This window comes from Trachypithecus francoisi, unplaced genomic scaffold (genome assembly GCF_009764315.1).
Source record: "Trachypithecus francoisi isolate TF-2019V2 unplaced genomic scaffold, Tfra_2.0 Lachesis_group4, whole genome shotgun sequence".
Lineage (NCBI taxonomy): Eukaryota > Metazoa > Chordata > Mammalia > Primates > Cercopithecidae > Trachypithecus > Trachypithecus francoisi.
Genome location: NW_022681469.1, coordinates 38,124,292 through 38,149,685, shown reverse-complemented (window position 1 = coordinate 38,149,685; position 25,394 = coordinate 38,124,292). Strand labels below are relative to the sequence as shown.

The 25,394-nt window shown below is 36.9% G+C and overlaps 1 protein-coding gene across 3 annotated transcripts in view; it reads left to right on the top strand.

Moving 5' to 3' along the window:
- CPED1 (cadherin like and PC-esterase domain containing 1) overlaps positions 1-25,394 on the top strand; it is a 313,276-nt gene that overhangs the window by 58,176 nt on the left and 229,706 nt on the right. For all 3 annotated transcript variants that reach the window (XM_033193921.1, XM_033193920.1, XM_033193919.1), the window contains exons 4-5: positions 421-527; positions 16,693-16,768. In XM_033193921.1, coding sequence (XP_033049812.1) covers positions 421-527; positions 16,693-16,768 — 183 coding nt within the window. The remainder of the gene's footprint in view (positions 1-420; positions 528-16,692; positions 16,769-25,394) is intronic.

Below are 25,394 nucleotides of genomic sequence, written 5' to 3'. Positions count from 1 at the left end.
AGTATCCAAGCCTGGAACAAAATATTTGATGTTTTCACTTCTTATCATTATTTGATTTCACAACTTTCTTCTATCTTAAAAGATTTTATTATTTTTCCTCCCAAATCCATAAAAAAGACTTTATTAATTTTTAAAATAAGTGATTTAAGATATTCTAATTTCAATATTTTAAATGAATTTTATGTCTTTAGACAATTAAATTTTCTATAGAATAGAATACTAAATATAAAAATATTAGAACTTCCAAAATTTAAAATTTGAATTTTAGTTATTTTATTGACTTTTTGTCTTAAGTATATTTGAGATCATTTACTTGTGTTTTAGAATTTAACTAATTACATTTTTTATCTGAAGATTTAAATATTGCCTTTAAAATATCTGATGAAAATGTATTTGTTTTGAATATTCTTTTGCTTTTAGGTGATCTGGGCTCTTGGGATCTGCTCATTTGCCTGTCTTCTAAGAAAGCAAAAGGAAAACCCTGCATATCCAAGGAGGTCATGTGCCAGTTAGGTTTACATCAAAAGGTAAATACTCTCAAAATGTGCACAGATGTTATCAACCCTACAGATATTAACACTGGCATTTCCTGGTCTACAATGTTTAAGAGTCTTAAAGAATTAGCGTTATTATATCTTGGAGAATCTGCCAACTGGCCATGCCTTATATTCTTTACCATAAAATAGTCACCACTTTCTGTTTGATAAGATCTCCCTCAGCTTCGGCTGCTGCAGATATTGTTGTTTTACTCAGCAAGACCCAACTTTAACTAGAAGTCTGTAGCCTATGAAGTGTTGCTTAATCTGACCACTTGTTCACCGAAGTGGTAAAGTTTTTATTTTTTAGATGCCTGTTCTAATTTTTTCTAACTTAAGTTGGTATCTTAAGTTACAACAAAATTTTAAAAATTTCTAATTACCTTTTAAAATTGGCATTTAGTACTTACTGTTTATATTGTGTGAACTTTTATAAATGGTTTTAGAAAACTTAACTAAAAATTATCCAGTGTTTACCATGTGCTAGTCACTGTGCTGGAAAACTTACATATTGTTGATACCTGCAACAAATCGGTAAGAAAAGTGCCAAATCCAATAGCTCTTATACAGCCCCTAACTGGAGATGGAGTATTGTACCCAGATCACTTGACATTCCTACAATTCACCATCTAGATAACTCCTTTTTTCTAACTCTTCACTTTTTTGGCATTTGGGCTGAGCACACGCTTTTGTTACTCTATGTACATCTCTGGCCATTCCTCCTCTGTTGTCCTTACAATCAACTTTTCTCTGCCCATTCTTGGAATGCATGTGTTCCCTAACACCAATCCTGAAATTTCAACAACCATTTGTAGTTGAGATTCCAAAATCTACCTAAGGTACAGAGCACTTTCCTAGGCTTCGGGCTTGAATATGCAACAGGCTGCTGAATATCTGCATTTGGATGTCCCACAGACATATCAAACTCAACCTGGAGAAAACGGACTCATTCCTTTCCTCAGTAAATTCTCTTCTGCTCTTGTGTTCAGAAGCTTCAGAGCTTCTGTTTTGTTTGTTATAAGCAGAATCACCCAGTCTGTCATCTCCCAAGATAGAAATTACCCACTCTGTCGTCTGCTAAGCTAGAAGGGCCATCACCGTTGAGCCCTTCGTTCCCCTTTCTTGGCATTGACCTTCTATCGATTGCCAATACTGCTGAATTTAACCTCTTAACATGTCTCTTTTTCTTCTGTTTTTGTTTTGTTTTTTGAGACAAAGTCTCCCTTTGTCACCCAGGCTAGAGTGCAATGGCATGATCTCACCTCACTGCAACTTCCGCCTCCCAGGTTCAAGCAGTTCTCGGGCCTCAGCCACCCAAGTAGCTGAGATTACAGATGTGCACCACCATGCCTGGCTAATTTTTGTATTTTTAGTAGAGATGGGGTTTTGCTGTGTTGACCAGGCTGGTCTCGAACTCCTGGCCTCATGTGATCTACCTGCCTTGGCCTCCCAAAGTCCTGGCCTGAGCCACCATGCCAAGCCTACCTCTAAACATTTCTTACATCTGTCATCTATTCTCTGTACTTACTACCTTTATTCTGGTCAGATAATCATCATCTCTTACCTGGGTTATTGCTAAATCTTCCTCACTGGTTTTTCTGAAGCGAATATTTTACCCCTGAAATCTATCCTACTCACAATTATGAGATGAAAAATATAAAATGGTGAACTTGCCTTTTTACATCTATGCTTGAAATCTTGAACGACTTCTCATCAATCCTAGAATAAAGTCTTAGTATTTGCTTTGTATTACGCTTCTGGGAAGAATTAAATGCCATACTCATAAAGGTGTATCTGAAGACAAACTAATGAAGAAACTATTTACAGAGGTTTTGGCAGGGTAAAATAAACTAAAAGGCCTAGTGAGGGGCTCAGGAACCAGCAACATTATAAAAGTTTTACCACACTGGGTTGTAGGAGGGATGTGTAGAAGGAATGGTGTAGCCAGAATCTCATGAGAGCTGGAACCAAGAAGGAGGTGTCCTTGGAAAGGTGCGGTAGACTTAGGGGAGTGTAGCCTTTGCCGTATCACAGACCTGCAGAGAGGAAGCCTTGTGGATAAACACCCCACCTCTCTCTACTCCCACCCTCCAATCTCTTGCCAATGCCTCCCCTTGGTCCAAGCTAACTGCTAGTTAAAGGGCAAGAGATTCTCTGTGATGACACCCACAAAAGTCAGCCTCTTGGGGAACAGAGCAGGCAGCAGAGTCCTGGAGGGACAAGTGGTGACTATTGCTAGTCAAGGTTTTTTGCGAATGGCTTTTGCCTAACAGTACCCTTCTCTTATATCTTTCTAACTGGGTGTTATGCTGCAAGTGATATGAAACCGCTTATTATTCTCTAAACCCTGGTGCTGTTTTCTGTCACATACCTTTATTCTTACTGTTCTATCTGCCTGAAATGCTCTTTCTCAGTCCTCTTTACCTCAGTGATTTTCAACAAGGGAGAGATTCTGTCTCCTCTAGTAATATTTGGCGATGTCTAGAGATATTTTTGGTTTTGTCACATCTAGGGGGAATGGTTGGTACTGGCATCTATAGGTTAAAGTCAAGGATGCTGCTAAATATTTTAAAATGTCCACAACAAATAATTGTGTGGTCAAATATGTTCGTAGTGGCAAGGTTGAGAAACCTTGATGTGGTCCCTTGCCTTAAAGTCAGCGCTTAAGTCTGTTACACTCAGTACCACTATCACCTCAGAAGCTCCAAAGCTTGTGTTTTGTTGGTTATAAGTGGAATCACCCACTCTGTCATCTCCTAAGATAGAAATCTGGTCTTCACCCTTGAGCCCTTCCTCTTCCTTGTCATTTACAATTGCCAATACTATGGAATTTAACCTGTAAATATTTCTCAGATCTGTTATCTATTCTCCGTACTTACAACCTTTATTCTGCTTACCTGGATTGCAGGCAGGGCTTCCTGGCCTTTCTCTTCCTAGATATTCATACAAATCCTCAAGCATATCTCGAATTCTATACTTATCACATGGTTCATTTTTTTCTTTGTCATCCGCAAATACACGTCAGGATCCACCAGCTAATGAGGACAAATGAGGTCACATTGGCATTAGTATTGATATTTTGGGGGCAATACATGTTTTTTCTTTTTGTTTTTGAGACAGAGTTTCACTCTTGTTGCCCAGGGTGGAGTACAATGGCAGGATCTCGGCTCACTGCAACCTCAGCCTCCCAGGTTCAAGCGATTCTCCTACCTCAGCCTCTGGAGCAGTTGGATTACAGGCGTCTGCCACCACGCCCAGCTAATTTTTTGTATTTTTAGTAAAGACGGGGTTTCATCATGTTGGCCAGGTTGGTCTTGAACTCCTGACCTCAGGTGATCCACCCGCCTGGGCCTCCCAAAGTGCTGTGATTACAGGCATGAGCCACCATGCCTGGCTCGCCTGCAATACAAGTTTTATTTGTTTGTTTGAGATTAGAGTCTTGCTCTGTCACACAGGCTAGAATGCAGTGGCCGATCTCCGCTCACTACAACCTCCGGCTCCGGGTTCAAGCGATTCTCCTGCCTCGGCCTCCCCAGTAGCTGGGATTACAGGCACATGCCACCACAGCCAGCTAATTTTTGTATTTTTAGTAGAGATGAGGTTTCACCATCTTAGCCAGGCTGGTCTCAAACTCCTGACCTCGTGATCCACCCGCCTCTGCCTCCCAAAGTGCTGGGATTACGGGCATGAGCCACCATGCCTGGTCACAGGTTTTCTTAAGAAGCTTTCTGGTGGGTCTCAGCAGCTCGGGCGGCGAGAGGAGCGGCAGCGGCCAGGCAGCCCAGCTTCACTAAGGCTCTCGGTGCGACGAGGCCTGTAGGCACCTGGCATGAGCCCTCCTCGTCACCAGATGCCCAAGAGGAAGGTCATGAAGGGACCACAAAGGAAGAGCCCAAGAGGAGATTGGCGCGGTTGCCAGCTAAACCTGCTCCTGCAAAAGTAGAAGCAAAGCTGAAAAATGCAGCAGCGAAGGATACATCTTCAGACAAAAAAGTGCAAACAAAAGGGAAAAGGGGAGCAAAGGGAAAACAGGCCAAAGTGGCAAACTAAGAAACTCAAGAAGATTTACCTGCAGAAAACAGGGAAATGAAAACTGAGGAGAGTTCAGCCTCTGATGAAGCAGGAGAGAAAGAAACCAAGTCTGATTAATACCGTATACCATGTCTTATCAGCGGTCCCTTTCTCTCTTCTTGTGCAATCCAGAGGAATATTTCTTATCAATTATTTTGTAAATGCAAGTGTTTTAGTAGCTCTAGAAACATTTTTAAGAAGGAGGGAATCCCACCTCATCCCATTTTTTAAGTGTAAATGCTTTTTTTTTAGAGGTGAAATCATTCGCTGGTTGTTTTTTTTTTTGGTCCAACCAGAAAATAGTGTGGGACATTGAATTATGGGAGGCTTTGACTGTCTTGGGTGTCCACTTAACATTCCATAGATGGAGGGGTTAGTTTTTATATCCTATAATACAAAGCATATTAAATGGCAATATGGAGTCAGTCCTGCATTTAATGTCTTGGACATTTTTAATTACTTATATTTCCTTGTTGTTTTTTAGTAGAATTGTTTCCTAAAGAAAACCACTCCTTAATCACGGATCTCCCTGTCGGAATTGTGTGCATGCTGTAAGATCTTTGATTGTGGCAGTCCTGTTTTCCCAATAACTTTGTTACTGTGCTGTGAAAGATTAAAAATTTGAATATGTAGCGTACATGCTATTCAGTTGTGAATTGGTGAGACGTATGTAACAGCTTATTAGCATGTGAAGATACTGATAGCCTCTTAAGGAAAATTTGCTTCCAAATTTTAAGGGGGAAAGTCGCTGGAATAACTTTAAAAAAGAATTACAATACATGGCTTTTTAGATTTTTGGTATGTATGTTAAGAATTGTGTACAAATTTAAATGTCTGTACTGATCCTCAACCAGTAAAATCTCAATTATGAAAGAAAAAAAAAAAAGCTTTCCCATCTATTTCCCTAGCAGGTGTCTTCCATGTACTTAGAAACAGTGTTTTTGGTATGCTGTTTCAGACCATTACACCAAAGATATTGAGGAACATTCCGTGCTACTTTCGCTGTCAGTCATGGCTCCTGTGATAGTATGTTCCCAGCCTGGGGTGCAAAATCTTTTCCCACAGCTGTAAAATTTTGAGACACCCAAAGTCCGTGCATTCATCAGTCCTATATGAATTGAAACTAGACTTTGTTCAGTATACATTAAGGGGAATATTATTCTATTTAACTCAGTTCTTCACTTTGTTTCCTGAGCCTCAAAACGTGTGGTTGGCACCTGGACAACACAAAGTCACACATAAAAACTCTTCCCGTGACTCTTCTGTCCCCTCTCCTCGGGCTTTTGTGGTCAACTCTTGCACCATCACTCACTAGCTGAAAGATTTTGGTCACATTATTTAATCTCTGTAGCCTTCAGCATCTTTTCCTGCAATAAGAAGGCATTAGACACTGGACAGTCTCCAAGACACTTGCTGGTTTTAGGTTTGTGTGAGTCACTGGAGATGAGTGGAATATGTGAAGAGAAGAGAGCAGAACAGATCAGCCAGTGATGGCAATGGAGAAGGCAAGAAGGGGGTTATGGGTGAAATAGGTAGAGAAGGAAATTATAAAGTATAATGTCAGTTATGCTGGGATTCTCCTTTTAAATTTATTTTTTTATTGTTTTTTGGAGACAGAGTCTCACTCTGTCTCTCAGGCTGGAGTGCAGTGGCATGAGCTTGGCTCGCTGCAACTGTGGCCTCCTGGGTTCAAGTGATTCTCACGCTCAGCTTCCCAAGTAGCTGGGATTACAGGCATGTACCGCCACACCTATTTTTTTTTTTTATTTTTAGTAGAGACTGGGTTTTGCCCTGTTGGCCAGGCTGGTCTTGAACTCCTGGCCTCAAGTGATCTGCCCACCTTGACCTCCCAAAGTGCTGGGATTACAGACATGAGTCACTGTGCCTGACCTTAATTTTTAATTTTGACATAATTTTAGACTTACAGAAAAATTGCAAAGATAGTACAAAGATTTTTCCAAATACCTTTCGCTGAGCTTACTTTAATGTTAAATCTCACATAAACATGATACTTTCATCAAAACTAAGAAATTAATATGGATACAAACTGTTAACTCAATTATAAATGTTATTCAGATTGCATCTTTTTTTTAAAAAAAAACAAAAGTTTGCCCCTTTTCTGCTCTAAGAACCTATCTAGTACCCCTCATTGCATTGAGTTTTCATATCTCCTTACTCTCCTTCAATCTGATGCAATGTTTTTTTCTTTCATGACCTTGACATATTTGAAGAGTACTGGTCAGGTGTTTTGTAGAATGATCCTCAATTTGGATTGGCCTGATGACTTCTTTATAAGGTTATGAATCTTTGGCAAGAATTTCATGGAAGCAGTCTACCCTTCTCAGTGTAAAATATCAAGGGGCATATGATGTCCTTGTCTCTTGTTACTGGTGATGTTCACCTTGATCACTTGGCTAAGGTGGTGTTTGCTGGATTTTTTCCCCACATAATTAATAAACATCTTGGGAGATAATACTTTGAGACTGTACAAAGATCCTGTTTTTCTTCAAATTTTGCCTACAAATTTTAGGATCCAGAGCTGGATCTTGCTCACAACAATTTTTATTCTGGTGTTCTAATGGTGATTTTCTATTTGTCTTATTACTTTCATAATTATTAATTGGAATTCCTCTGTAAGGAAGAGCTAGTCTTTCTCCTGCATTTATTTATTCAATAATTTATTTATGTCAGTATGGGCTGACATAATAGACTAATGGATATTTGTTGTATTCTATGGGTTACAAATCAGTACTATTGTTATTAATTTTTTACAATCAAATTGTTCCAGCTTTGGTCATTGAGAGATTATTCATGTTGGCTCCTGGCTCTTTTGACATGTCATGTGTTCTTTTCTTGGATACTTCCTTACTGTTTAGCACCATGAGATACTCCAAATTCATCTTGCATTTTTCCTGTGCCAGGCTGGAATTAACCGTTTATCCAGGAACCCCATTCCTGTTATTGCAGAATGATATTTAAAAACAAAGATCTGGGTACTAGGTGTGCCCATGGCTACCAGGGTGTCATTGAGTTTGGGCTCTTTCAGCAGAGAGAGCTTGGAAATGTCTGTATGTGTACTAATCCATGCAAACGTACACTTGTATCTATTTCTGTGTCTGTCTCTATATGTACATATTGAAAAGCTGATTCTTACCATACCCCTGTTTGCTATCCAACACCACAAGGTTTATTATAGCCTTATGCTGTCCTCATTTGTAACTTCTTTCTCAGATAGTGAGAAAATTAGATCTCATTTACATCATATTTCCCTATTTGTTTAACCCTAGCATACACATACATTAGTTTCAGAATTCTTAACCTATACCCCTGTGAGAAACAAATTTACTAATAAAAGTGAATGTTTTGTATGTGATCTTTTTGCCTAATAATATTCACTCAAAATAATATTTTCTGGAAGTAGGGCATATCTTTTTTCCTTGCTCCCTTTGCTGTGGCTATGTCACTCAGTAACACAGTTAGGGTAATTTGCTGCAATTTATATATTATTTGAGTCCCCAACCTCCACCCCCACTGCAAATCAGGGTTGAGTTTTTTTTTTTTTTTAATTTGCATGTAGTAAAATTCATTATTTGTGGTTTATAGCTCCATGGGTTTTGACAAATGCATGGAGTTATGTATGCATCCTCATCCCTCAGTCATGGCAGAATGGTCCCGTTATCTCCAAAATTCACTTGTTCTGCACCTTTGAAGTCATCCCCTCCTGTGATCCCTACCCTTAACAGTCAACATCAACTTATTTTCTGTCCCTATTTTTTGTTGTTGTTGTTGTTTGTTTGTTTTATTTTATTTTATTTTATTTTTTTTGAGACGGAGTCTCGCTCTGCCGCCCAGGCTGGAGTGCTGTGGCCGGATCTCAGCTCACTGCAAGCTCCGCCTCCCGGGTTCACGCCATTCTCCTGCTTCAGCCTCCCGAGTAGCTGGGACTACAGGCGCCCGCCACCTCGCCCGGCTAATTTTTTTGTATTTTTCAGTAGAGACGGGGTTTCACGGTGTTAGCCAGGATGGTCTCGATCTCCTGACCTCGTGATCTGCCCGTCTCGGCCTCCCAAAGTGCTGGGATTACAGGCTTGAGCCACCGCGCCCGGCCCTGTTTGTTTGTTTTGAATAGAAGGTCATATGAGTAGAGTCATATAATTTGGAGCATTTGGGGTCTGGCTTATTTCACCTTAGCAAACTCATTTAAGATTCATCCCTGTTGTGTCAATTAGTTTATTCCTTCTTATTGCTGAATAAGATTCCATTTTATGGTTGTACCACAGTCTGTTTATTCATTCATAAGTTAAAAGACATCTGGATTTGTTCCAGTTTATCGCCATAATGAATAACACTTGCCATAAACATTTGCATACAGGTTTCTGTATGAATATAACTTTTTCTCTCTTAAGGGTGATTCATATGGTAAATATATGTTTAACTTTAAGAAACTTTAAAAACTGTTTTAAATTTAAAAATTTTAAAAATGTTTTAACTTTAAGAAGCTGCCCAAAGTTTCTATAAATATGGCAAGTTGCAGTTCCTTTTATTTAAAAAATAGAGAAAGTCACACATGAAAAACTTCTTGCCTTCAGGGTTACCTTTACAGTAAATTAATTTTTTAATCTTTTTGTAAGCATATCGTTTATTTCATGCTTTTATCTGATTGTGAAGCAATATTTGCATAGCTATCACAATAGTTAATTACACTAAATGTGGGTATATTACACAAACACTAACACAAATTACAGCTGTGACATGAAATATAATTAGATGTGTAAAATATATATATAATAAATAATTATGTATATAATTATACATATAAAAATATAATTATACATTCATATAGCTCAGTTTTTTCTGTTGTTGCTAGTAAAAATTCACTCTATTATTTGTTGATCACAAGGTCCACAGTCAACACTTTGTTTTAATGAATGACTTGAGCAGCAAAGCCTAGAAAGCACATTTATTTAAAGACAATTGTTTTATAGAGATGTTTTGGAAACTGTTAGAAAATACAATTTCTCTCAGAAATAAATAGAAGTACACTTGTTTCCTGGATATTTCAAAAAAGAAGAAACCAAAAATAGAAACAAAAAAATCAAAATTTTAAATGTGTTTTATCTAGTAATTCTATTTCTCGGAATTTACATATTATTCTTTCTGGTCAGAGGATTGAACAATGATTATGCTAATAGTGTTACTTATTATAGTAAAAAATTGGAACCAAAATAAGTATTTCTGAAAAATAAATAACGCACATGAAACTCATTAATACATGATTAATCAAATGGAAATGCTCATAATATGAGTAAAGTGAGCAAATCAGAAAACAGTTTATGTGTTCCAAATCCAAATAGTGTTTCTAAATATATGTGGAAAAATACTGAGTAACTAAAATGTTAGGAATGGTATTTATTTCTGGTTGGAAAAATTATGAGTGATTATTGTTTTCCTCTTTACATGTAACTAAATATTCTATCATACATACATGTTAATTCTACCATCAGGAAAAATACTGTTTTAAGGAAGGGCAATCCCCTACTTAAAATAAGTTTACCCTGCTAATTCTTATAAAAAAAGAAAAAAGCAACAAACATTCAGAGTTGAATTGATTTGGCAGTTGGATGAGGCAATACCATTATTTTGTATTCATTTAAGTATGCAAGTTGTGAATCACTGCTTTAGCAGACAGTCCTAAAACCTTTATCCCACACTCAGTATCTTTTCCATTCTCTCTCCACATCCCCTTTTTACTCTTTACTGTGTTCTTCTAATTCTTATAAAACTTTAGCTAAAATAGTGACAATGAAAGTGTCAGTAACATTTACCATTATAAGTTTTCAAATCTCCTCTGGGATATGTTCTTATATTATTTCTTTAATCATTTCTCCATTCCCTTTCCTTTTTTACTTTCTGGAACTTCTATTCATCATGGGTTAAACCTCTTGATTTGCTCTCTAATTTTCTTTATACCAGCTTCACTTTTAAAAAATTCATACATCATATTTGTACATATTTATGAGGTACATGTGATATTTTGTTTCATGCATAATATGTGCAATAATCAAGTCCGAGTTTGTAGGCCACTCAAAACCTTGAGTATTTATTATTTCTATGTGATGAAAACATTTCAAGTTCTCTCTTCTTGCTACTTGAAATATACAACACATGCTCTCCATTTTGTTTGTTTGTTTGTTTGTTTGTTTGTTTTTGCAATGGAGTCTCGCTCTGTCGCCTAGGCTGGAGTGCAATGGTGCAATCTTGGCTCACTGCAACCTCCACCTCCGGGGTTCAAGCGATTCTCCTGCTTCAGCCTCCTGAGAAGCTGGAATTACGGGTGCACGCCACCACACCCAGCTAATTTTTTTGTATTTTTAGTAGAGACGAGGTTTCACCATGTTAGTCAGGCTGTTCTTGAACTCCTGACCTCTTGATCCTCACACCTCAGCCTCCCAAAGTGCTAGTATTACAGGAATGAACCACCGCAGACAGCGTCTATTTTTAAAAATAATTTCAACTTTTATTTTAGATTCAGGAGTACAGGTGTAGTTTTGTTACATGGGTATATTGTGTGATGCTGAGGTTTGGGGTACGATTGATCCTGTCACCCAAGTACTGAGCATAGTACCCAATAATTAGCTTTTCAACCCTTGCCCCCCACTTCTCCTCTGCAAGTCCCCAATTTCTCTCACTGTGATCTTTATGTCCATGAGTACCCAGTGTTTAGCTCCTACTTATAAGTGAGAACATGTGGTATTTGATTTTCTGTTTCTGCCTTAATTCACTTAGGATAATGGCTTTACACTAAATTTAGACAAATACCATTTATCAAGATGAAGGCCACAAAAGGCCTGAGAAACTTGACTTGCAGAATGTCTCAGTAAGTTTACTCTTGGTTTTATTGACTCATTCATTCATTCATTTATTCATACATTTATTTATTCATCTATCCCTTCACTGTTTCTACAATTATTTATTAAACATATTTATTTAGCTCTATTTTAGGTGCTGGGAAGATAGCAATTAAGAATACAGACAAAAATATATATTCTTGGGAAGCTTAGACATTTATGGGTAGACGGGGAAAATAATCGCTAAGTAATAATATGATAGATGGTAAAAAGCACTAAGGAGAAAAATAAAGCAAGGAGACAAAATATTGGGGAATTGAGTTTAAGATCACCACGAAAGTGACATTTGAGTAAGGCCTGGAAGACAGGGCGCCCCCCATTCCAGTGTCTGGGGTAAATCCACCGAGACTCAGAGAAGAGGAACAATAGGCCTACAGTAAAGGGAGAAAGTCTTGGCTGTTGGAGGAATGTAAGGAGTTCCAAGTGACTGAAGTAGAGTGAATGTAGTAGGAGGTGAGGGCAGAGAGGTACCTGGAGCTGGGGAAGCTCAGCAATGGGGCCACTGGGACCATCACAAGGACTGCGGGCTTTTACTCTTGGTAATTGGAGAGTAATTGGATGATTCTGAGCACGCAGATGACAGATGACATGAGTCCATTGACATTTTTACAGGATTGCCTTGATTGTTTTGTTGAAATAAGCTATCCAGCAAGCAAAGACCAAAACAAGGAGACTAATTATTGTAATAATGTAGGTGTGAGAGGAGAGTGATATGGGCTAGCAGAGTAGCAATGGGGTGGTGAGCTGTGGCTAGATCCTGAAGACATTTTAAAGGTATAAATGACAAATAATAATAGCTCACACTTACATCTCCTTACTATTTGCCAGGCACCATCCTAAGTGCTTACATGTTTATTTATGTCCATTCTTTACAAATTAGGATACTGAGGCCCAGAGAGGTTATAAAACGTGTCTAAGACCTCCTAGCTAATAAAACAACCAAGATGCAAAGTCAGGCAGTTTCATTTCAATTTTATGTTTTCTTAATCATATTAATAGCACCTTTTGATGTAAATATTTAGGCAAAGCACTTAGAGCCTAACCTAATGAGTATTCTTAAGGAAACACAAATTCTAAATGATACATGTAGATAACTGTCACTCTATAGCAGGAATAATTTGAAGTTTTATGAACCATGACTTTATTATGAAAACAACACAGATATTCAAAACAGAAGTTGGTTCATATTTGTTGGAGATGTTGTAGAATTGTCGATAACCTTATAATGAACAAACAGAGGACACAGGCTCAAATTAATATTACTAATCACATTAGAGTTTTGTAATTTTAGAGCTTAATGAAAATGGTCATAAGATCCGTTATTGAAAATAAACTGCTGGGAGTCTCCCCAGTCAGCAGAATAGTAACATGAATTTAAAACTATTAGTCTGTATGATGATAAAAGTGAAGTGAGGTCCATTATTTGGGGTAACACTAAGCTTAGTAACTGGGGCTGTATCTCACCTCAGGTAGACAGGTGCTAGTGTTTCAAAAGCAGAGAGATTGATTTCTAGCTCTAAATTGTTGTAGGATTAGCAGTCCCTAAAGCTAGGATGCTGTTCATAGTACTTGGAGTACTGAGAACTACCAAATGGCTCTTATTTTAAAGCAGCCCAGGGAATTTTCAGGTGAATTTGATGGAATGATAATTGCACTTGAGACATGGGGAGAAAACACGTTTTTCCTTTGATTAGCTGGTTCTCCTAATTTCTTGTCATTAATTCTTTTCATTGTGGATGATAATGAACAGCTTTGGGAGAAGTTCTAATTTCTTTTCAAGTAAAGGCATGAACATTTCTACAGATATGAGGAAAAAGAGCATTTCTCTAAAATGCAACATGATGTGTGTGTCACTCTTAAGGTTCAGGAACAATAAAAGAGTCAATTCCTTCCCCCTCCAGTGTTTTCTTACATTTTATAACTAGTTCAAATTCAGGTGTCCACTGTCCCTAATAAATTAATAATATTATTGTAGTTTTAATTTTTTAATTTATAAGCACTCCATAAATTGTTATAATTAATATATATTTTTGTTCTTATTAATAGACTGTCTCAAAAGAATTTTTTACTTTTGCTTCGACAATATGTAATAGAAACAATTTAGATGCATATTATCACAGATTAGGACTGTGAAAGGTATGTTGGGATACAAATCTTTTATAATGCATATTCCCTTTTTCAAAACTTGATCTCACAGAAATATCCTAGGGTTTAAATATTATCATTTCATCTGTGCATTGTAATTCTTTTAAAGATATGAAAGGATTTGTGCTAAATAAAGAAAAATAAGTCTGTTTATAAATATACACATATACACATAGATGCATATCATATATAAGGCATTCAAACCTAATACAAGATCTGTGTATATTAAAAATGATAATTCAGATGATAATGATGTATCAGTGTAGGTTCATCAAGTGTAACACACGGCCCACTCTGATGGGGGATGTTAATAATGGAGGAGGCTGTGCATGCGGGGCAGGGAGCATATGGGAAATCTCTGTGTCTTCTGCTTAATTTTGCTGTGAACCCAAAACAGCTCTAAGAAATAAAGTCCATTAAAAAATAATAATTGCAATGTTGGGCTGGAGAAGCTCATCATATAAAAGTCAGTTAATACAAATTAAAACTCCTTTGATGATGTTCCACTTAATAATGATGCAAATCTTACACATTTTATGATACATGTAAAAGTAAAAATACAAAGCACTAGGATATAGAAGAGTATTACTAGGTTTAACAATTAAAAAGTTATCATCTGTGTAATATAGTTGAATTACCACAACTGTATGACACATGACCCTTGAATGTTTTTACTTCTTTGTGCTGTTATTTTACTCAGTTTAACTACTAGTTTGGTGCTCAGTTCCAAAGTAGAATAGAGGTGATGTTTCTGGTGTCAGATGTCGCTACGTTTATGTAATCAGCCACACTATCAATTCTAAAGATGTGCTTTGGAGGAAGGAACACAGGGAGAAGTCATTGTGTGGGGGATAGGAAAAGAGAAGGCAGAAGGATAGAACAATTGTTTCCCTTAGCTTGCTCTATTTTTTTGAAGTGCTTTGTTGGTTAAGAGAAGGTTAGCAATGGATCTGAGTCAGCCCATAACCTTTAATGCTACTTACCCAATGCTGATTCTCTTTCTGAATCATATTGTTAAGGATTCTATTAATTCACCAGCAACTGTGTGATTTTGCCCTATTTAGGGAAAATGGTTCGATTTCATTGATTTTTGAAGCTTTTCACAGACTAATTTAGAAAGATACTATTGAACTTAAAAAACAAACAAAAAAAATCATCTCTATTACAACACTACATTGTAAAAGTTCACAAGGACACCAAAGTGTGTATTAGTCCTTTTTATTAGTCTATTATGGGTTCTCTACACTTTTGCAGTGCTGTTTGTTCCCTCCAGCCCTTGTTAAATTCTGAATTGAAGAATTCAGCGTTCTGTGAAAGCCCTTCTTTTTCTACATTTAGTTCCTGAGATTTCTCACTTTTGGATTTGAGAAATCGAGACAGTCTTAAGATCGAAAGTGTACTGTACCACAGCCTTTTCTCAGTTCTTAGTGCAAATGAATTTAAGTGACGTCCACTTTGATATGGTTTGGCTGTGTCCCCACCCAAATCTCATCTTCAGTTATAGCTCCCATAATTCCCACGTGTTGTGGGAGGGACCCAGTGGGAGATAATTGAATCACGGGGGCGGTTTCCCCCATCCTATTCTCGTGGTAGTGAATAAGTCTCACGAGATCTGATGGTTTTATAAGGGATTTCCCCTTTCACTTGGTTCTCATTCTCTCTTGCCTGCCACCATGTAAGATATGCCTTTCACTTTCTGCCGTAATTATGAGGCCTCCCCAGCCACGTGGAACTGTGAGTCCATTAAACCTCTTATTCTTTATAAATTACCCAGTCTCGGGTATGTCTTCAGCAGCAGCATGAAAAGGACTAATACACACTTTGGTGTCCTTGTGGACTTTTACAATGTAGTGTTTAGGAATGCCACTGGTGCAGAATCACAACAATGGGTTCTGATGAAGCTTGGCTTCATTCATACAGGATCAGGCTGAAGTTTATCTTTTTTACAGCTATTAAAGGAAAATTTGCTGAACACATGAACAGGATTAATAAAGTAGCAAGGACTGGGGAAGATTTCATCGATGCACTGTTCCCAAGCACTTTAAATGAATCCGTTTTTAGAACTGTATCTTATTGATTTGGTAAAAATCTTAGAGCAGAAGTGGAACTTAGAGACTATAAGCTCTAAATGCTTTATTTTGCAAATGAAGAAACTGAAAAAAAAAAAAAAGAGAGCAAATTATAATTCTCTTAAGTGCCTGAAGCGAGCTACCACCCCTGTTTCCAGTTGCCTCTTCTCCAACTGCAGCTGGGTTCTTTCTATCAAGTCATGCCAACAGGACATGGTAGAGAAACTGCAATTCTTTATTAGGTTAGAGTGTGTTAATTTGAAAGTAATCAATAATGTCTCAAAAATAAATCCGATTTTCAAGCTAATTTATACAGGTCTCTTTCTGTTGGTTTTAACAAGGTTTTCTCATATTGGGTATTAGTTTGGGGATTAAGTGGATGATGTTAGTTAATCAACCTGTAAATTCACAAGAGAAGGGAAGTATTAAAGTTATCTGTATCTTTTCTCTTAAAATCTTTTCAAATTCCATATGTTTGAATTTATGATAATATTTACAAAGCTGTCTAAAAAAAAGTTTTGGTTGAAGTGAAGTTTTGTGGGTGACTGGGTTGTATATTTAGAAATAATAATGCCCTTCATTATAAAGTGAAGAATGTTTATGAAATTTTGGAACAGGTTTAACACTGAATTACCACTAAATATCAAGTTATTTGTGTTACTATATTTGCCTCAAGTATTTCCTTTTATATTTAGCAAACATCATGGCTTCAAATTTCAAAAAGTGGTCCCAAGGACCACTTTTGAAGCCTCCCAGGGGCAAGTTTTAGTTTTATGTTATCAAATAAGCTACTTCATTATTCTGGATTTGCATGTTGACTTGCAGAGATTTGAAGGTGGGGTGTGGGTGGTTTAGACAATGCATCCCATCTACACTTTCTGTTTTTTTGTGTGTGTGTTTGCTTGGTTTTGCTTTAGCATTGATGAATGCTTCACTCACTAGAATCTTTTTCATTCCTTTTAGGCAAACATATTACCAGAAATACAGCAGTCACTTTGCAGAAAGGAAGGATTATGTCAAATAGTTAGAAGATTCCCAGGTAATCTTTTGTTTGCTTCCTTGGGCGTAAACATGTGAGACATGCAGGCTTCCTTAGCAGACAGCAGCTAACACGGTCTCAGGTTAGCATCTTTTGCTCCTTTGTCTATCAATTCCACAATCACAGATCTGCCACAGTTCACAACACTTTGCCAATGAAAAGACCTAAAGCGAGGAATAACAACCATAACGTTGGTATTCATTTAGTTTTGCCTTCTGATTTGCCAGATGAATGTATTTCTTATTCTCGTTTCTGTTTGCTTTTAAAATAATTGCTGCTTCATTTTTAAAGTAATAATTACAGTAGTTCTTAGTTATGTAATACTTGGGGTTTTCATCAAAGTATATATTTCTTTATGATTAAATTATTCTGATTCCCCCAAAATTTTCTCTTTTCTAGAATCCTCTCAATTTGTGTGTTAAATACAGGACACTGAATGAATAAATTCTGCATTTTAACTATGTTAGGAAGTTGGGACAAAAATTACCATCTTCAATTTCCTCATGGGTTCCCAGAGTGGAAAAAGCGTCAGAAGGTATATGAACCCTTATAGATGAAATAGGCCCTCATAGAAAAAATGATAGCCTACTTTAAAAACCATTGGTGAAAGGATTTCTCAAATTTCTTGTTTTAAATACATTTAATGTTTAATAGTTTATGCTCCCAGAAAGTTCTTTACTACATAATTAAAACTTAGATCTGCATAGCTTTAATTTTGTTTTGTGTTAATTTGTCTCCTAGTTGCATCAGGAAACAAATAATCGATCTTAATCCATCAGCTTTCCCATTGGGGTTTCTGCTCCCACTCCAAACATAAACCACACTGGCATGTTCCACTGTGAAGATTACAGTCATTGACTGATATTTACTGAGAATTAAAATAAAATAATAAATCTCAATTCAACTTTCAATTTAAGATACATATCTAAACTAAAGAGCCATGTAAATTTGGTTCTGTAGTTATTGTTTTATATGACAATTATAACGGACTACATAAGCTGAGTGTTTTTTTGTTTTTGTAAGTTCTAGCTGGAGAGGTGTTTAATCATATAAAAAAAGTAATGTTTTGGGGAGAAGCAAATAAAATAATTATTCTCATTAATGCAATATTAAAATATCCAGAAATTCTTTAGAAAAGGCAATCTGAATAAGTTATTTTTACATTTTGACCAGAACCTACAGATTTAAAAGTGTGTTTTTCTTTGTTGCTGTTTACATTTCAGAATGGTTGATTCAAAACATTAAGTTTCTTTGGCTTTGTACTTAACACAATAAAATCATAGAAATGAAAAGCTGTTTATGGTCAGAAATAGATTACCAGTTTTTTAAAAATTCCACCAAACAATTCTATATAAATTTACATTTTATGTTTTATGTCCATAAAACTAAGAAGTATTTTCTGTCTTCTTTTGCTTCAAACATTTTTTATTCTCAAAAACATCTATAAGTTCTAGATGTTCTTTTGTAGTTCTTTTTACACTCTGTCTAGTGCATTAATTTTGTATTTATCTCTGTGACTAACAAGATAGTTTCACAGAATGCAGTTTTTAAGTGGAATTACTTCTACCATCATGTTATCTTTCTCTAGATGAAGATAATTTTCTTAGATGTGTAGCTTTAAAGAAATATCTGCAGCATTATTTTCTGATCTAAGTTTTATAAATAGTAGCTTTTGTTGTGGACTGTTGGTATAAATATATCATATATAATAAATTCAATATTCACAAAATTAAAATTTTATTTGTCGTGAATGCTGAATATTTAATATTGAATACAGATTAGGTAGCAACATGTCAGTACCTAAATATATGGTATGACTATAAAGGTATGACAGTAAAACTAAATATAATATTATATAATGTAGACATTATATTTAAAGCCAGAATGTCTTGTACAATTTTAAGCTGTGTATCATTTGGAGGTTGACAAAACACAAATTTTGAAACCAAAGATTTTTAGCTCTGCCACCTATTGGCTGTGTGACTTCAAGGGTTTTTTGTTTTTTGTTTTTTTTAATCCACAAAGTGGGGTTAAGAAGACCCATTTCATAGGTTTAATTTTAAAAGTCAGATTGTATATGTGTGTATGTATAACTTAATTTGAAGAATAAAGCATATTATTTATGATTCCTTACACATAATGTCCAAATAATGGTAACTGGATTACCCTAGATTTGAAAAGTCAAGCAGGCAAAAATCTAGAGGCAAAAGGCCCTGGAATACTTAATGTTTTCTCCCTTTACATGATAAATTATCACTAAGATTTTATCTTTCGGTCAAAAACTGTGAAGGGTTTGAGATCTTAACCCCTCTCACAAGCTCACAGGTCAACCTGCCGCAGTTTCATGGGTATTGGTAGAAGGCATGAGATGCCTAGGTCAGAGACCAATGACTTTTTTATTTACAGCAATAAAGGTAAGCCAACTATCAGCACATGTACCAGTTCACTGAAGCATGTAGGCCCTCTATATCTGTGGGTTCCATATCTCTGGTTTCAATCAACCATGGTTAGAAGTATTAGGAAAAATAATCTCACGAAGTTCCAAAAAGCAAAACTTGAATTTGCTGCATGCTGAGTATTACATTGAATCCACGGGAATGAAGCGATGTGAAGGCATTGTGTTAGGTATTATAAGTAATCGAAAGATGACTTAAAATATACAGGAGGATTACATAGATTATATGCAAGTATGACATCATTTTATATCAGAAACTTGAGCACCCATGGATTTTAGTATCCATGACCGGGGGGTGGAGGGGTGGGTTGCGGTCCTAGAACCAATCAACTATACTTAGTGGTTTGCATTTCAAGAGAGGAACCCAGAGCTTAGGAAGTTTGAATCTTTACTAATGTGCAGTGAGTATGCCTACCCTTTGCCCCAGAGGGGGACATTATATTTATTATACTGGACAAAAAAATAAATGTTCCTTTGCTCTGGAGTGAGGCACCATCTCTATTTTTCAAGGCTTTCCACTATATAAATATCTTTGAAAAGCTAGTTCAGAACAAATGTGGTCAGTACCTCTGTTTGCAAAATGTGCAGAAATATGAAAGATAGATATAGCAGTGTCTCCAACAATTTCAGAGAGGAATACCTAACAAGTCCTAGCACTGAGTCTTCGTCATTGTATAATTCTGAGCAAGATTTAAAACTTACTTGTACTGCAGTTTTCTTATCTCTAAAAATACAAAGTTTGGCAATGATCAATAATGCTGAAATCCCATAATTCTGCTGTGCCTTTTCCCCATATAGACTTGCCACAGACTTTATCTTCAGTAGTAGGTACAGACAGGAATGCTAAGAAAGGAGAGATGATCATGCTGGTAAATGTGGCTGGAACCCACGCAAGTGAGGCAGGAGGAGGAGTGGTTGGAGATAGTACGTCAGGCTAACACAGTCTGTTCCATTCCATAGCCACAGTGTACCTGACATTAGACTTGTGACTCACATTGAAGGGCACACACCCATGAAATTTTTACTGGCTAGCACAAAGATTTATTTTTATCTTGCCATTTAATGCTTTGCCCTTTGAAAAAAAAGTTTCATAGTTTTTAGTTGGCCCAAATTTGTTGCTAATGTTTTTTGTTGCTTTTTATTAAATTTGCTCATTTTGATAAAAGGGAATTTTTCACCATATTTGGAAGACAAATATAAAACAAAACATAAGAGAACTGTTTTGCTTGGGTTGTGAGTTGTTGTTTTTGTTCTTTTTAGTACAGCATTGCCATCCAAAAAATCCTGGTTAAAAGTGTGCCCAATTTTTGGCCGTAACTCATTCTTTCCAGTAGTTTTATCTTAGCTCTGAGTGCTGACCTTCATGTGAAGTTTGAAATATACTGGGATTTGTATTCAAAGATAGCATTTTGGACATTTTAGGATTTGTGTCCTCATTAAAAATAAGTAGCATGTGAGTACATAAAGAAAAAGGAAAATAATAGGTAAAAGATAACACCTTTTGTTGTATCAAAAACAGTGGAGCTTTAAAAATTATAGGTAGTATTTACTGCCAAATATAAAATATGTCTTCAAAATAATACAATTAAAATAATTTTTAAACATTGACCAATAATAGTTATTTATTTTAGGTGGCACTGATGATTGCTCTTAATATCCCAGGTCTAATATTCTAGCAAACTTTCAGAGAAGGTTTAAGTTTGCTTGTTCTCTGTGTTCTCAAATCCTGATACCCCTCTCTGTGGATTCCGTGGGCTCCTTAATGCTTCTGTCATTCCAAAGAATCTCACCTCTGTACCAAACATGATTATATTCCTTATGTAAAACATTCCATCCCCAAGTAAAATTCTCATCACTTTAGTATGACTGACTTCAACTAGGTAATAGCAGAAAGTAAGCTGATGGAACTAATTCAGACTAAATTATACCCTCACCCCAGTTATAAGCCTCTTAGATGTATTTGCATTTTTATAAAAGAAGCTTGCAAACCCAATGAATTTCTAATTGGTAGGATTTCTAGAAGTACATTCAAATTCCCATTTAATTCATCAGTAAGCCATCCATCCCCAAAGCTTACTGAATTCATCCACTTTTCTCCATCTCTACCATGACCAGCCTAGTCCAAATCAGCAGTCTCTCACATTCTTCTCACTTCCTTTCGTGCTCCTAAATAATCCAGTCCATTCTATTATCCAGACTCTAGCCAGATTGGTCTTCCTCCCACCATTTCATCAAAACTGAAGGAAGTTTATTAGGTCTGCTCACATAAGTCTGTTTAGGGACTGAAACAATACAGCCCAGGTCATCAACTCTTTGATGTTCTGACATAATCCAGGGACAGATTTTATCTAGAGTAGGAACAATAAGCCCAAATGCTCACAGGGCCTTGGCATGTGACATAACACATTTCCTAACAGATTCAGAAGCTTTAGAGGCCAGATAATGTGCACCTTTTCAGTATTTGGTCTGCCATCAAATGTAGAGACTTTATTTAGCAAAAGCCATTTGGTCTCCAAGAAAAGAGTTGAAGATACAGGAAAGTACAAGACAGGAGCAAGTGGCCTCACTGACACATCTCTCTCAGCAAGGTTGGAAACCTCTGGACAAATTTTCTCATGTTTCTTATCCTCGTAAAATTCAGTAACCATTAGGATTCAGATCCCATCCTGTGCTCTAGTCCTTCTTCTCCCACTTCCTCATTCACATGCTTTCCTATACACCTTTCCCTCACACATTCCCGTAGCCCTTGGTAACTCTAGCTTCCATTTTCCCTCACAAAACAGAAATTTTGCTAGCCAAGGATGACAATGAAGCTGGGTGTTTTAATTAAAACTTTACTCTCTGGTAGTAGCATGGATTTTCAACATGTCTTTGCTACTTTTTCTTACTATCATCTACCAACTTTTGAACCATTCAGCTCTTTTTTATTACTATTATTTCTTTTTTTTTTTTTTTTTTTTTTTTTTTGAGACGGAGTCTCGCTCTGCCGCCCAGGCTGGAGTGCAGTGGCCGGATCTCAGCTCACTGCAAGCTCCGCCTCCCGGGTTCACGCCATTCTCCTGCCTCAGCCTCCCGAGTAGCTGGGACTACAGGCGCCCGCCACGTCGCCCTGCTAGTTTTTTTGTATTTTTAGTAGAGACGGGGTTTCACCATGTTAGCCAGGATGGTCTTGATATTACTATTATTTCTTTTGAGATGAGGTCTCACTATATTGCCTAGGCTGGCCTTAAACTTCTGGGTTCAAGTGATCCTTCTGCCTCCACCTCACAAGTGGCTGAGACTACAAGAGCAGGCCACCATGCCTGGCTCATCCAACATATTTGATAAGAAACTTATCACGTGGGTTAATTTCTTCCTCTCCATTTCAAATCTGCAATCATTCTTGTCAGTTTCAACATCTGTAAAGATGGTCCTTTAATTTCATCAGCCTAATCTCATAGCTCTTTGAATTTATCCATGACCTCATTTCTTTTCAGCTTCAGCCTCCCACCTCTGTAGCCCTGCTCAATTTTATCACCCACAACTTTGTCTCTGGAAGCTCAAACTTACTCACCACTTTATAATCACATTCTTTTGGGCTTCCTCATTCCTTCAACACCACCAGTCTTGGAAACTCAGATGACATTTTTGGTAATCTTAATTCTGTCACTTTACCCAAGTCCAACAGTCATTTTTCAAATCACAATTTCTTTGCTACCAAGCCTGGACCATTTAATCTGTCAGCTGAGGTAGAAACACCTGGAACATTCCTTCACACTAGTGCTTAAGCCACCAACCAATTCTAAATTCTGATTTCTCTTTTCCTACACACAAAAAACATGGTAGTAAATTGCACAGTGTGCTGTTCTCTTCCCCTAGGATGCCTTCCTCACTTACTAAAATAGAAAAAATAAATCACACTAATTCTGCAATTGTCAGCTCAACTACCACCACCACCAAGAAAATTGGCTAGTGGCTACTGAATTAACCTCACTCAATTACCCTCTAAAATACTTAGGAAAATTCATACCAAAAAAATTTAAGAACTACTCCTAGCATTCGTAGTTTAGAAGATCTAAGATAAATTTCCATGCATTCCAAGGCTGATGCAACTAAATTGTAGTTCCTAATGCTCTGTTCAATTCAGTGTGGGTAGAGGAGCCCTGCACCTCCACGATCGGGATGTATTTTAAAAGAAGAGCCAGCAGAATGTGCTGATGGTTGAGATGTGGTTTATAGAAGAAAGTATCCCTCGAGTTTTTTCCAGTTGTTAGTTGAAATAGACAAATCAGACAGTGGGAAATAGAGCATTAATTTGTCAGTCAACCATAGGCTTAAGAGAAGTCACGTGGCAGATCACAGACACATTTCTTCCAATTTGAGCATATTGGTTTTAAAATGAAATATATATATATATATATATGTGAAAATGAGTATCCCAACCAAAGATAATTACTAGAAATGTTTTTGTGTGTACATTTCATACAAAAAATTTAAACTTGTTTTTTTAGACATTGACTCAAGAGTATCTTCAGAGTGAAGTCTACCTAATTTGCTAAGATAGATTTACACTATGTTTCCTCTGTGTTCTTATTATACCTTGAAAAGCCTCCATTGTAGCAATGTCACAATGTGGCTTTGTTGCACAGTTGACCCTTGAACAGTGAAAGCGTTAGAAGCACTGACACCCCATGAACTTGAAGATTTGCCCATAACTTTTGATTCCCCCAAAACTTAACTACTAATGGCCTACTGATGACTGAAGCCGTACTGATAAAATAAACAGTCAATTAACAAATACTTTGTATGCTATATGTATTATATACTGTATTTTTATAATAAAATAAACTGGAGAAAACAATGTTATTAAGAAAACCATAAGGAAGAGAAAATACATTCACTATTAAGTGGAAGTGGATCATCATGAAGGTCTTCATCCTCATCTTCATGCTGAGTAGACTGAAGAGGTGGAAAAAGAGGAGGGTTTGGTTCTGCTCCCTTGGGGAGGGATAGGCAGGGGTGGTGGAGGAGGGGGAAGAGGAGGCAGAGGCAGGCACACTCAGTGTAACTTTACAAAATATATCATAATTTCTGTCTGACTTTTTTGGTTTTTCATGTCTCTAAAAATGTTTCTATGTAACACCAGTCCTTCTACAGTTTACCTTAGCTTCAGTGCCCATATCATAGAAGGGCTCATGTTGTAAAAGAAGTCAAAAGCCCTCTTGTGTAATGCGAACCCTTCTTCCAGGTTGTCTAATGTCAACTTGTTTTCTGGCGCTGCTTCTTCTACATCTTCTTCATGATCTGGTACTTGTTTGGAAGGACTCATCTCCATGAAATCATGAATACTTCAAGTTATCTTTTGTTAATTCCTCTGGTGTGGTGTCTATTCACTCTTAAATTTCTCCAAGATCCATATCTTGAAACCCTTCACCTCTTCCCTTTTTTTTTTTTTTCTGCCAAATCCACAAATTATTTCACAATTCTTGACTGGCTCTCTCATTAATCATGGAAAGCCACATACAACATTGGGACACAGTTTTCTCCAGCAGGAATTTATTCTTTTGGGCTGATGGTTTTCATGGCTTTTTCTATAGCAACAGTGGCATCTTCAATGGTGTAATCCTTCCAGATTTTCATGATGTTCTCTCTGTTGGAGTTCTTTTCCATAGCACTGACAATCCTTTCCATAGAGTACTGTATATAATGAGCCTTAAAGATCCTATGACCCCCTGATTTGGAGGCTGAATTAGAGACACTGTGTTTGAGGGCAAGTAGACCACTTTGATGCCTTCAAAGTGTAGAGCTCATGTAGTTCTGTGTGATCAGGGTCATTGTCCAATGTGAAAAGAACTTTAGAAGCAGTTTCTTACTGGCAAGGTACTTCCTGACTGCAGGAACAAAGCATTGATGGAATCAATCCAGAAAAGGGGTTCTTGTCCAGGCCTTGCTGTATAGCCAAAAGACTGGCAGCTGGCATTTATCTTTGCCCATCAAGGCTCAGGGGTTAGAAGCTTTATAAGGACAGACCTGATCTTAAACCCAACTTCCCTTGCACAAAAGAGTTGAGTTAGCCTACTCTTCCCTGCCTTAAATCCTAGTGCTCACTTCACTTCCTTACTAATACATTTCCTTTGTGGCTTTTTTTTTTTTTTTTTTTTTTGAGGGCATCTTCATCTGCATTAAAAACTT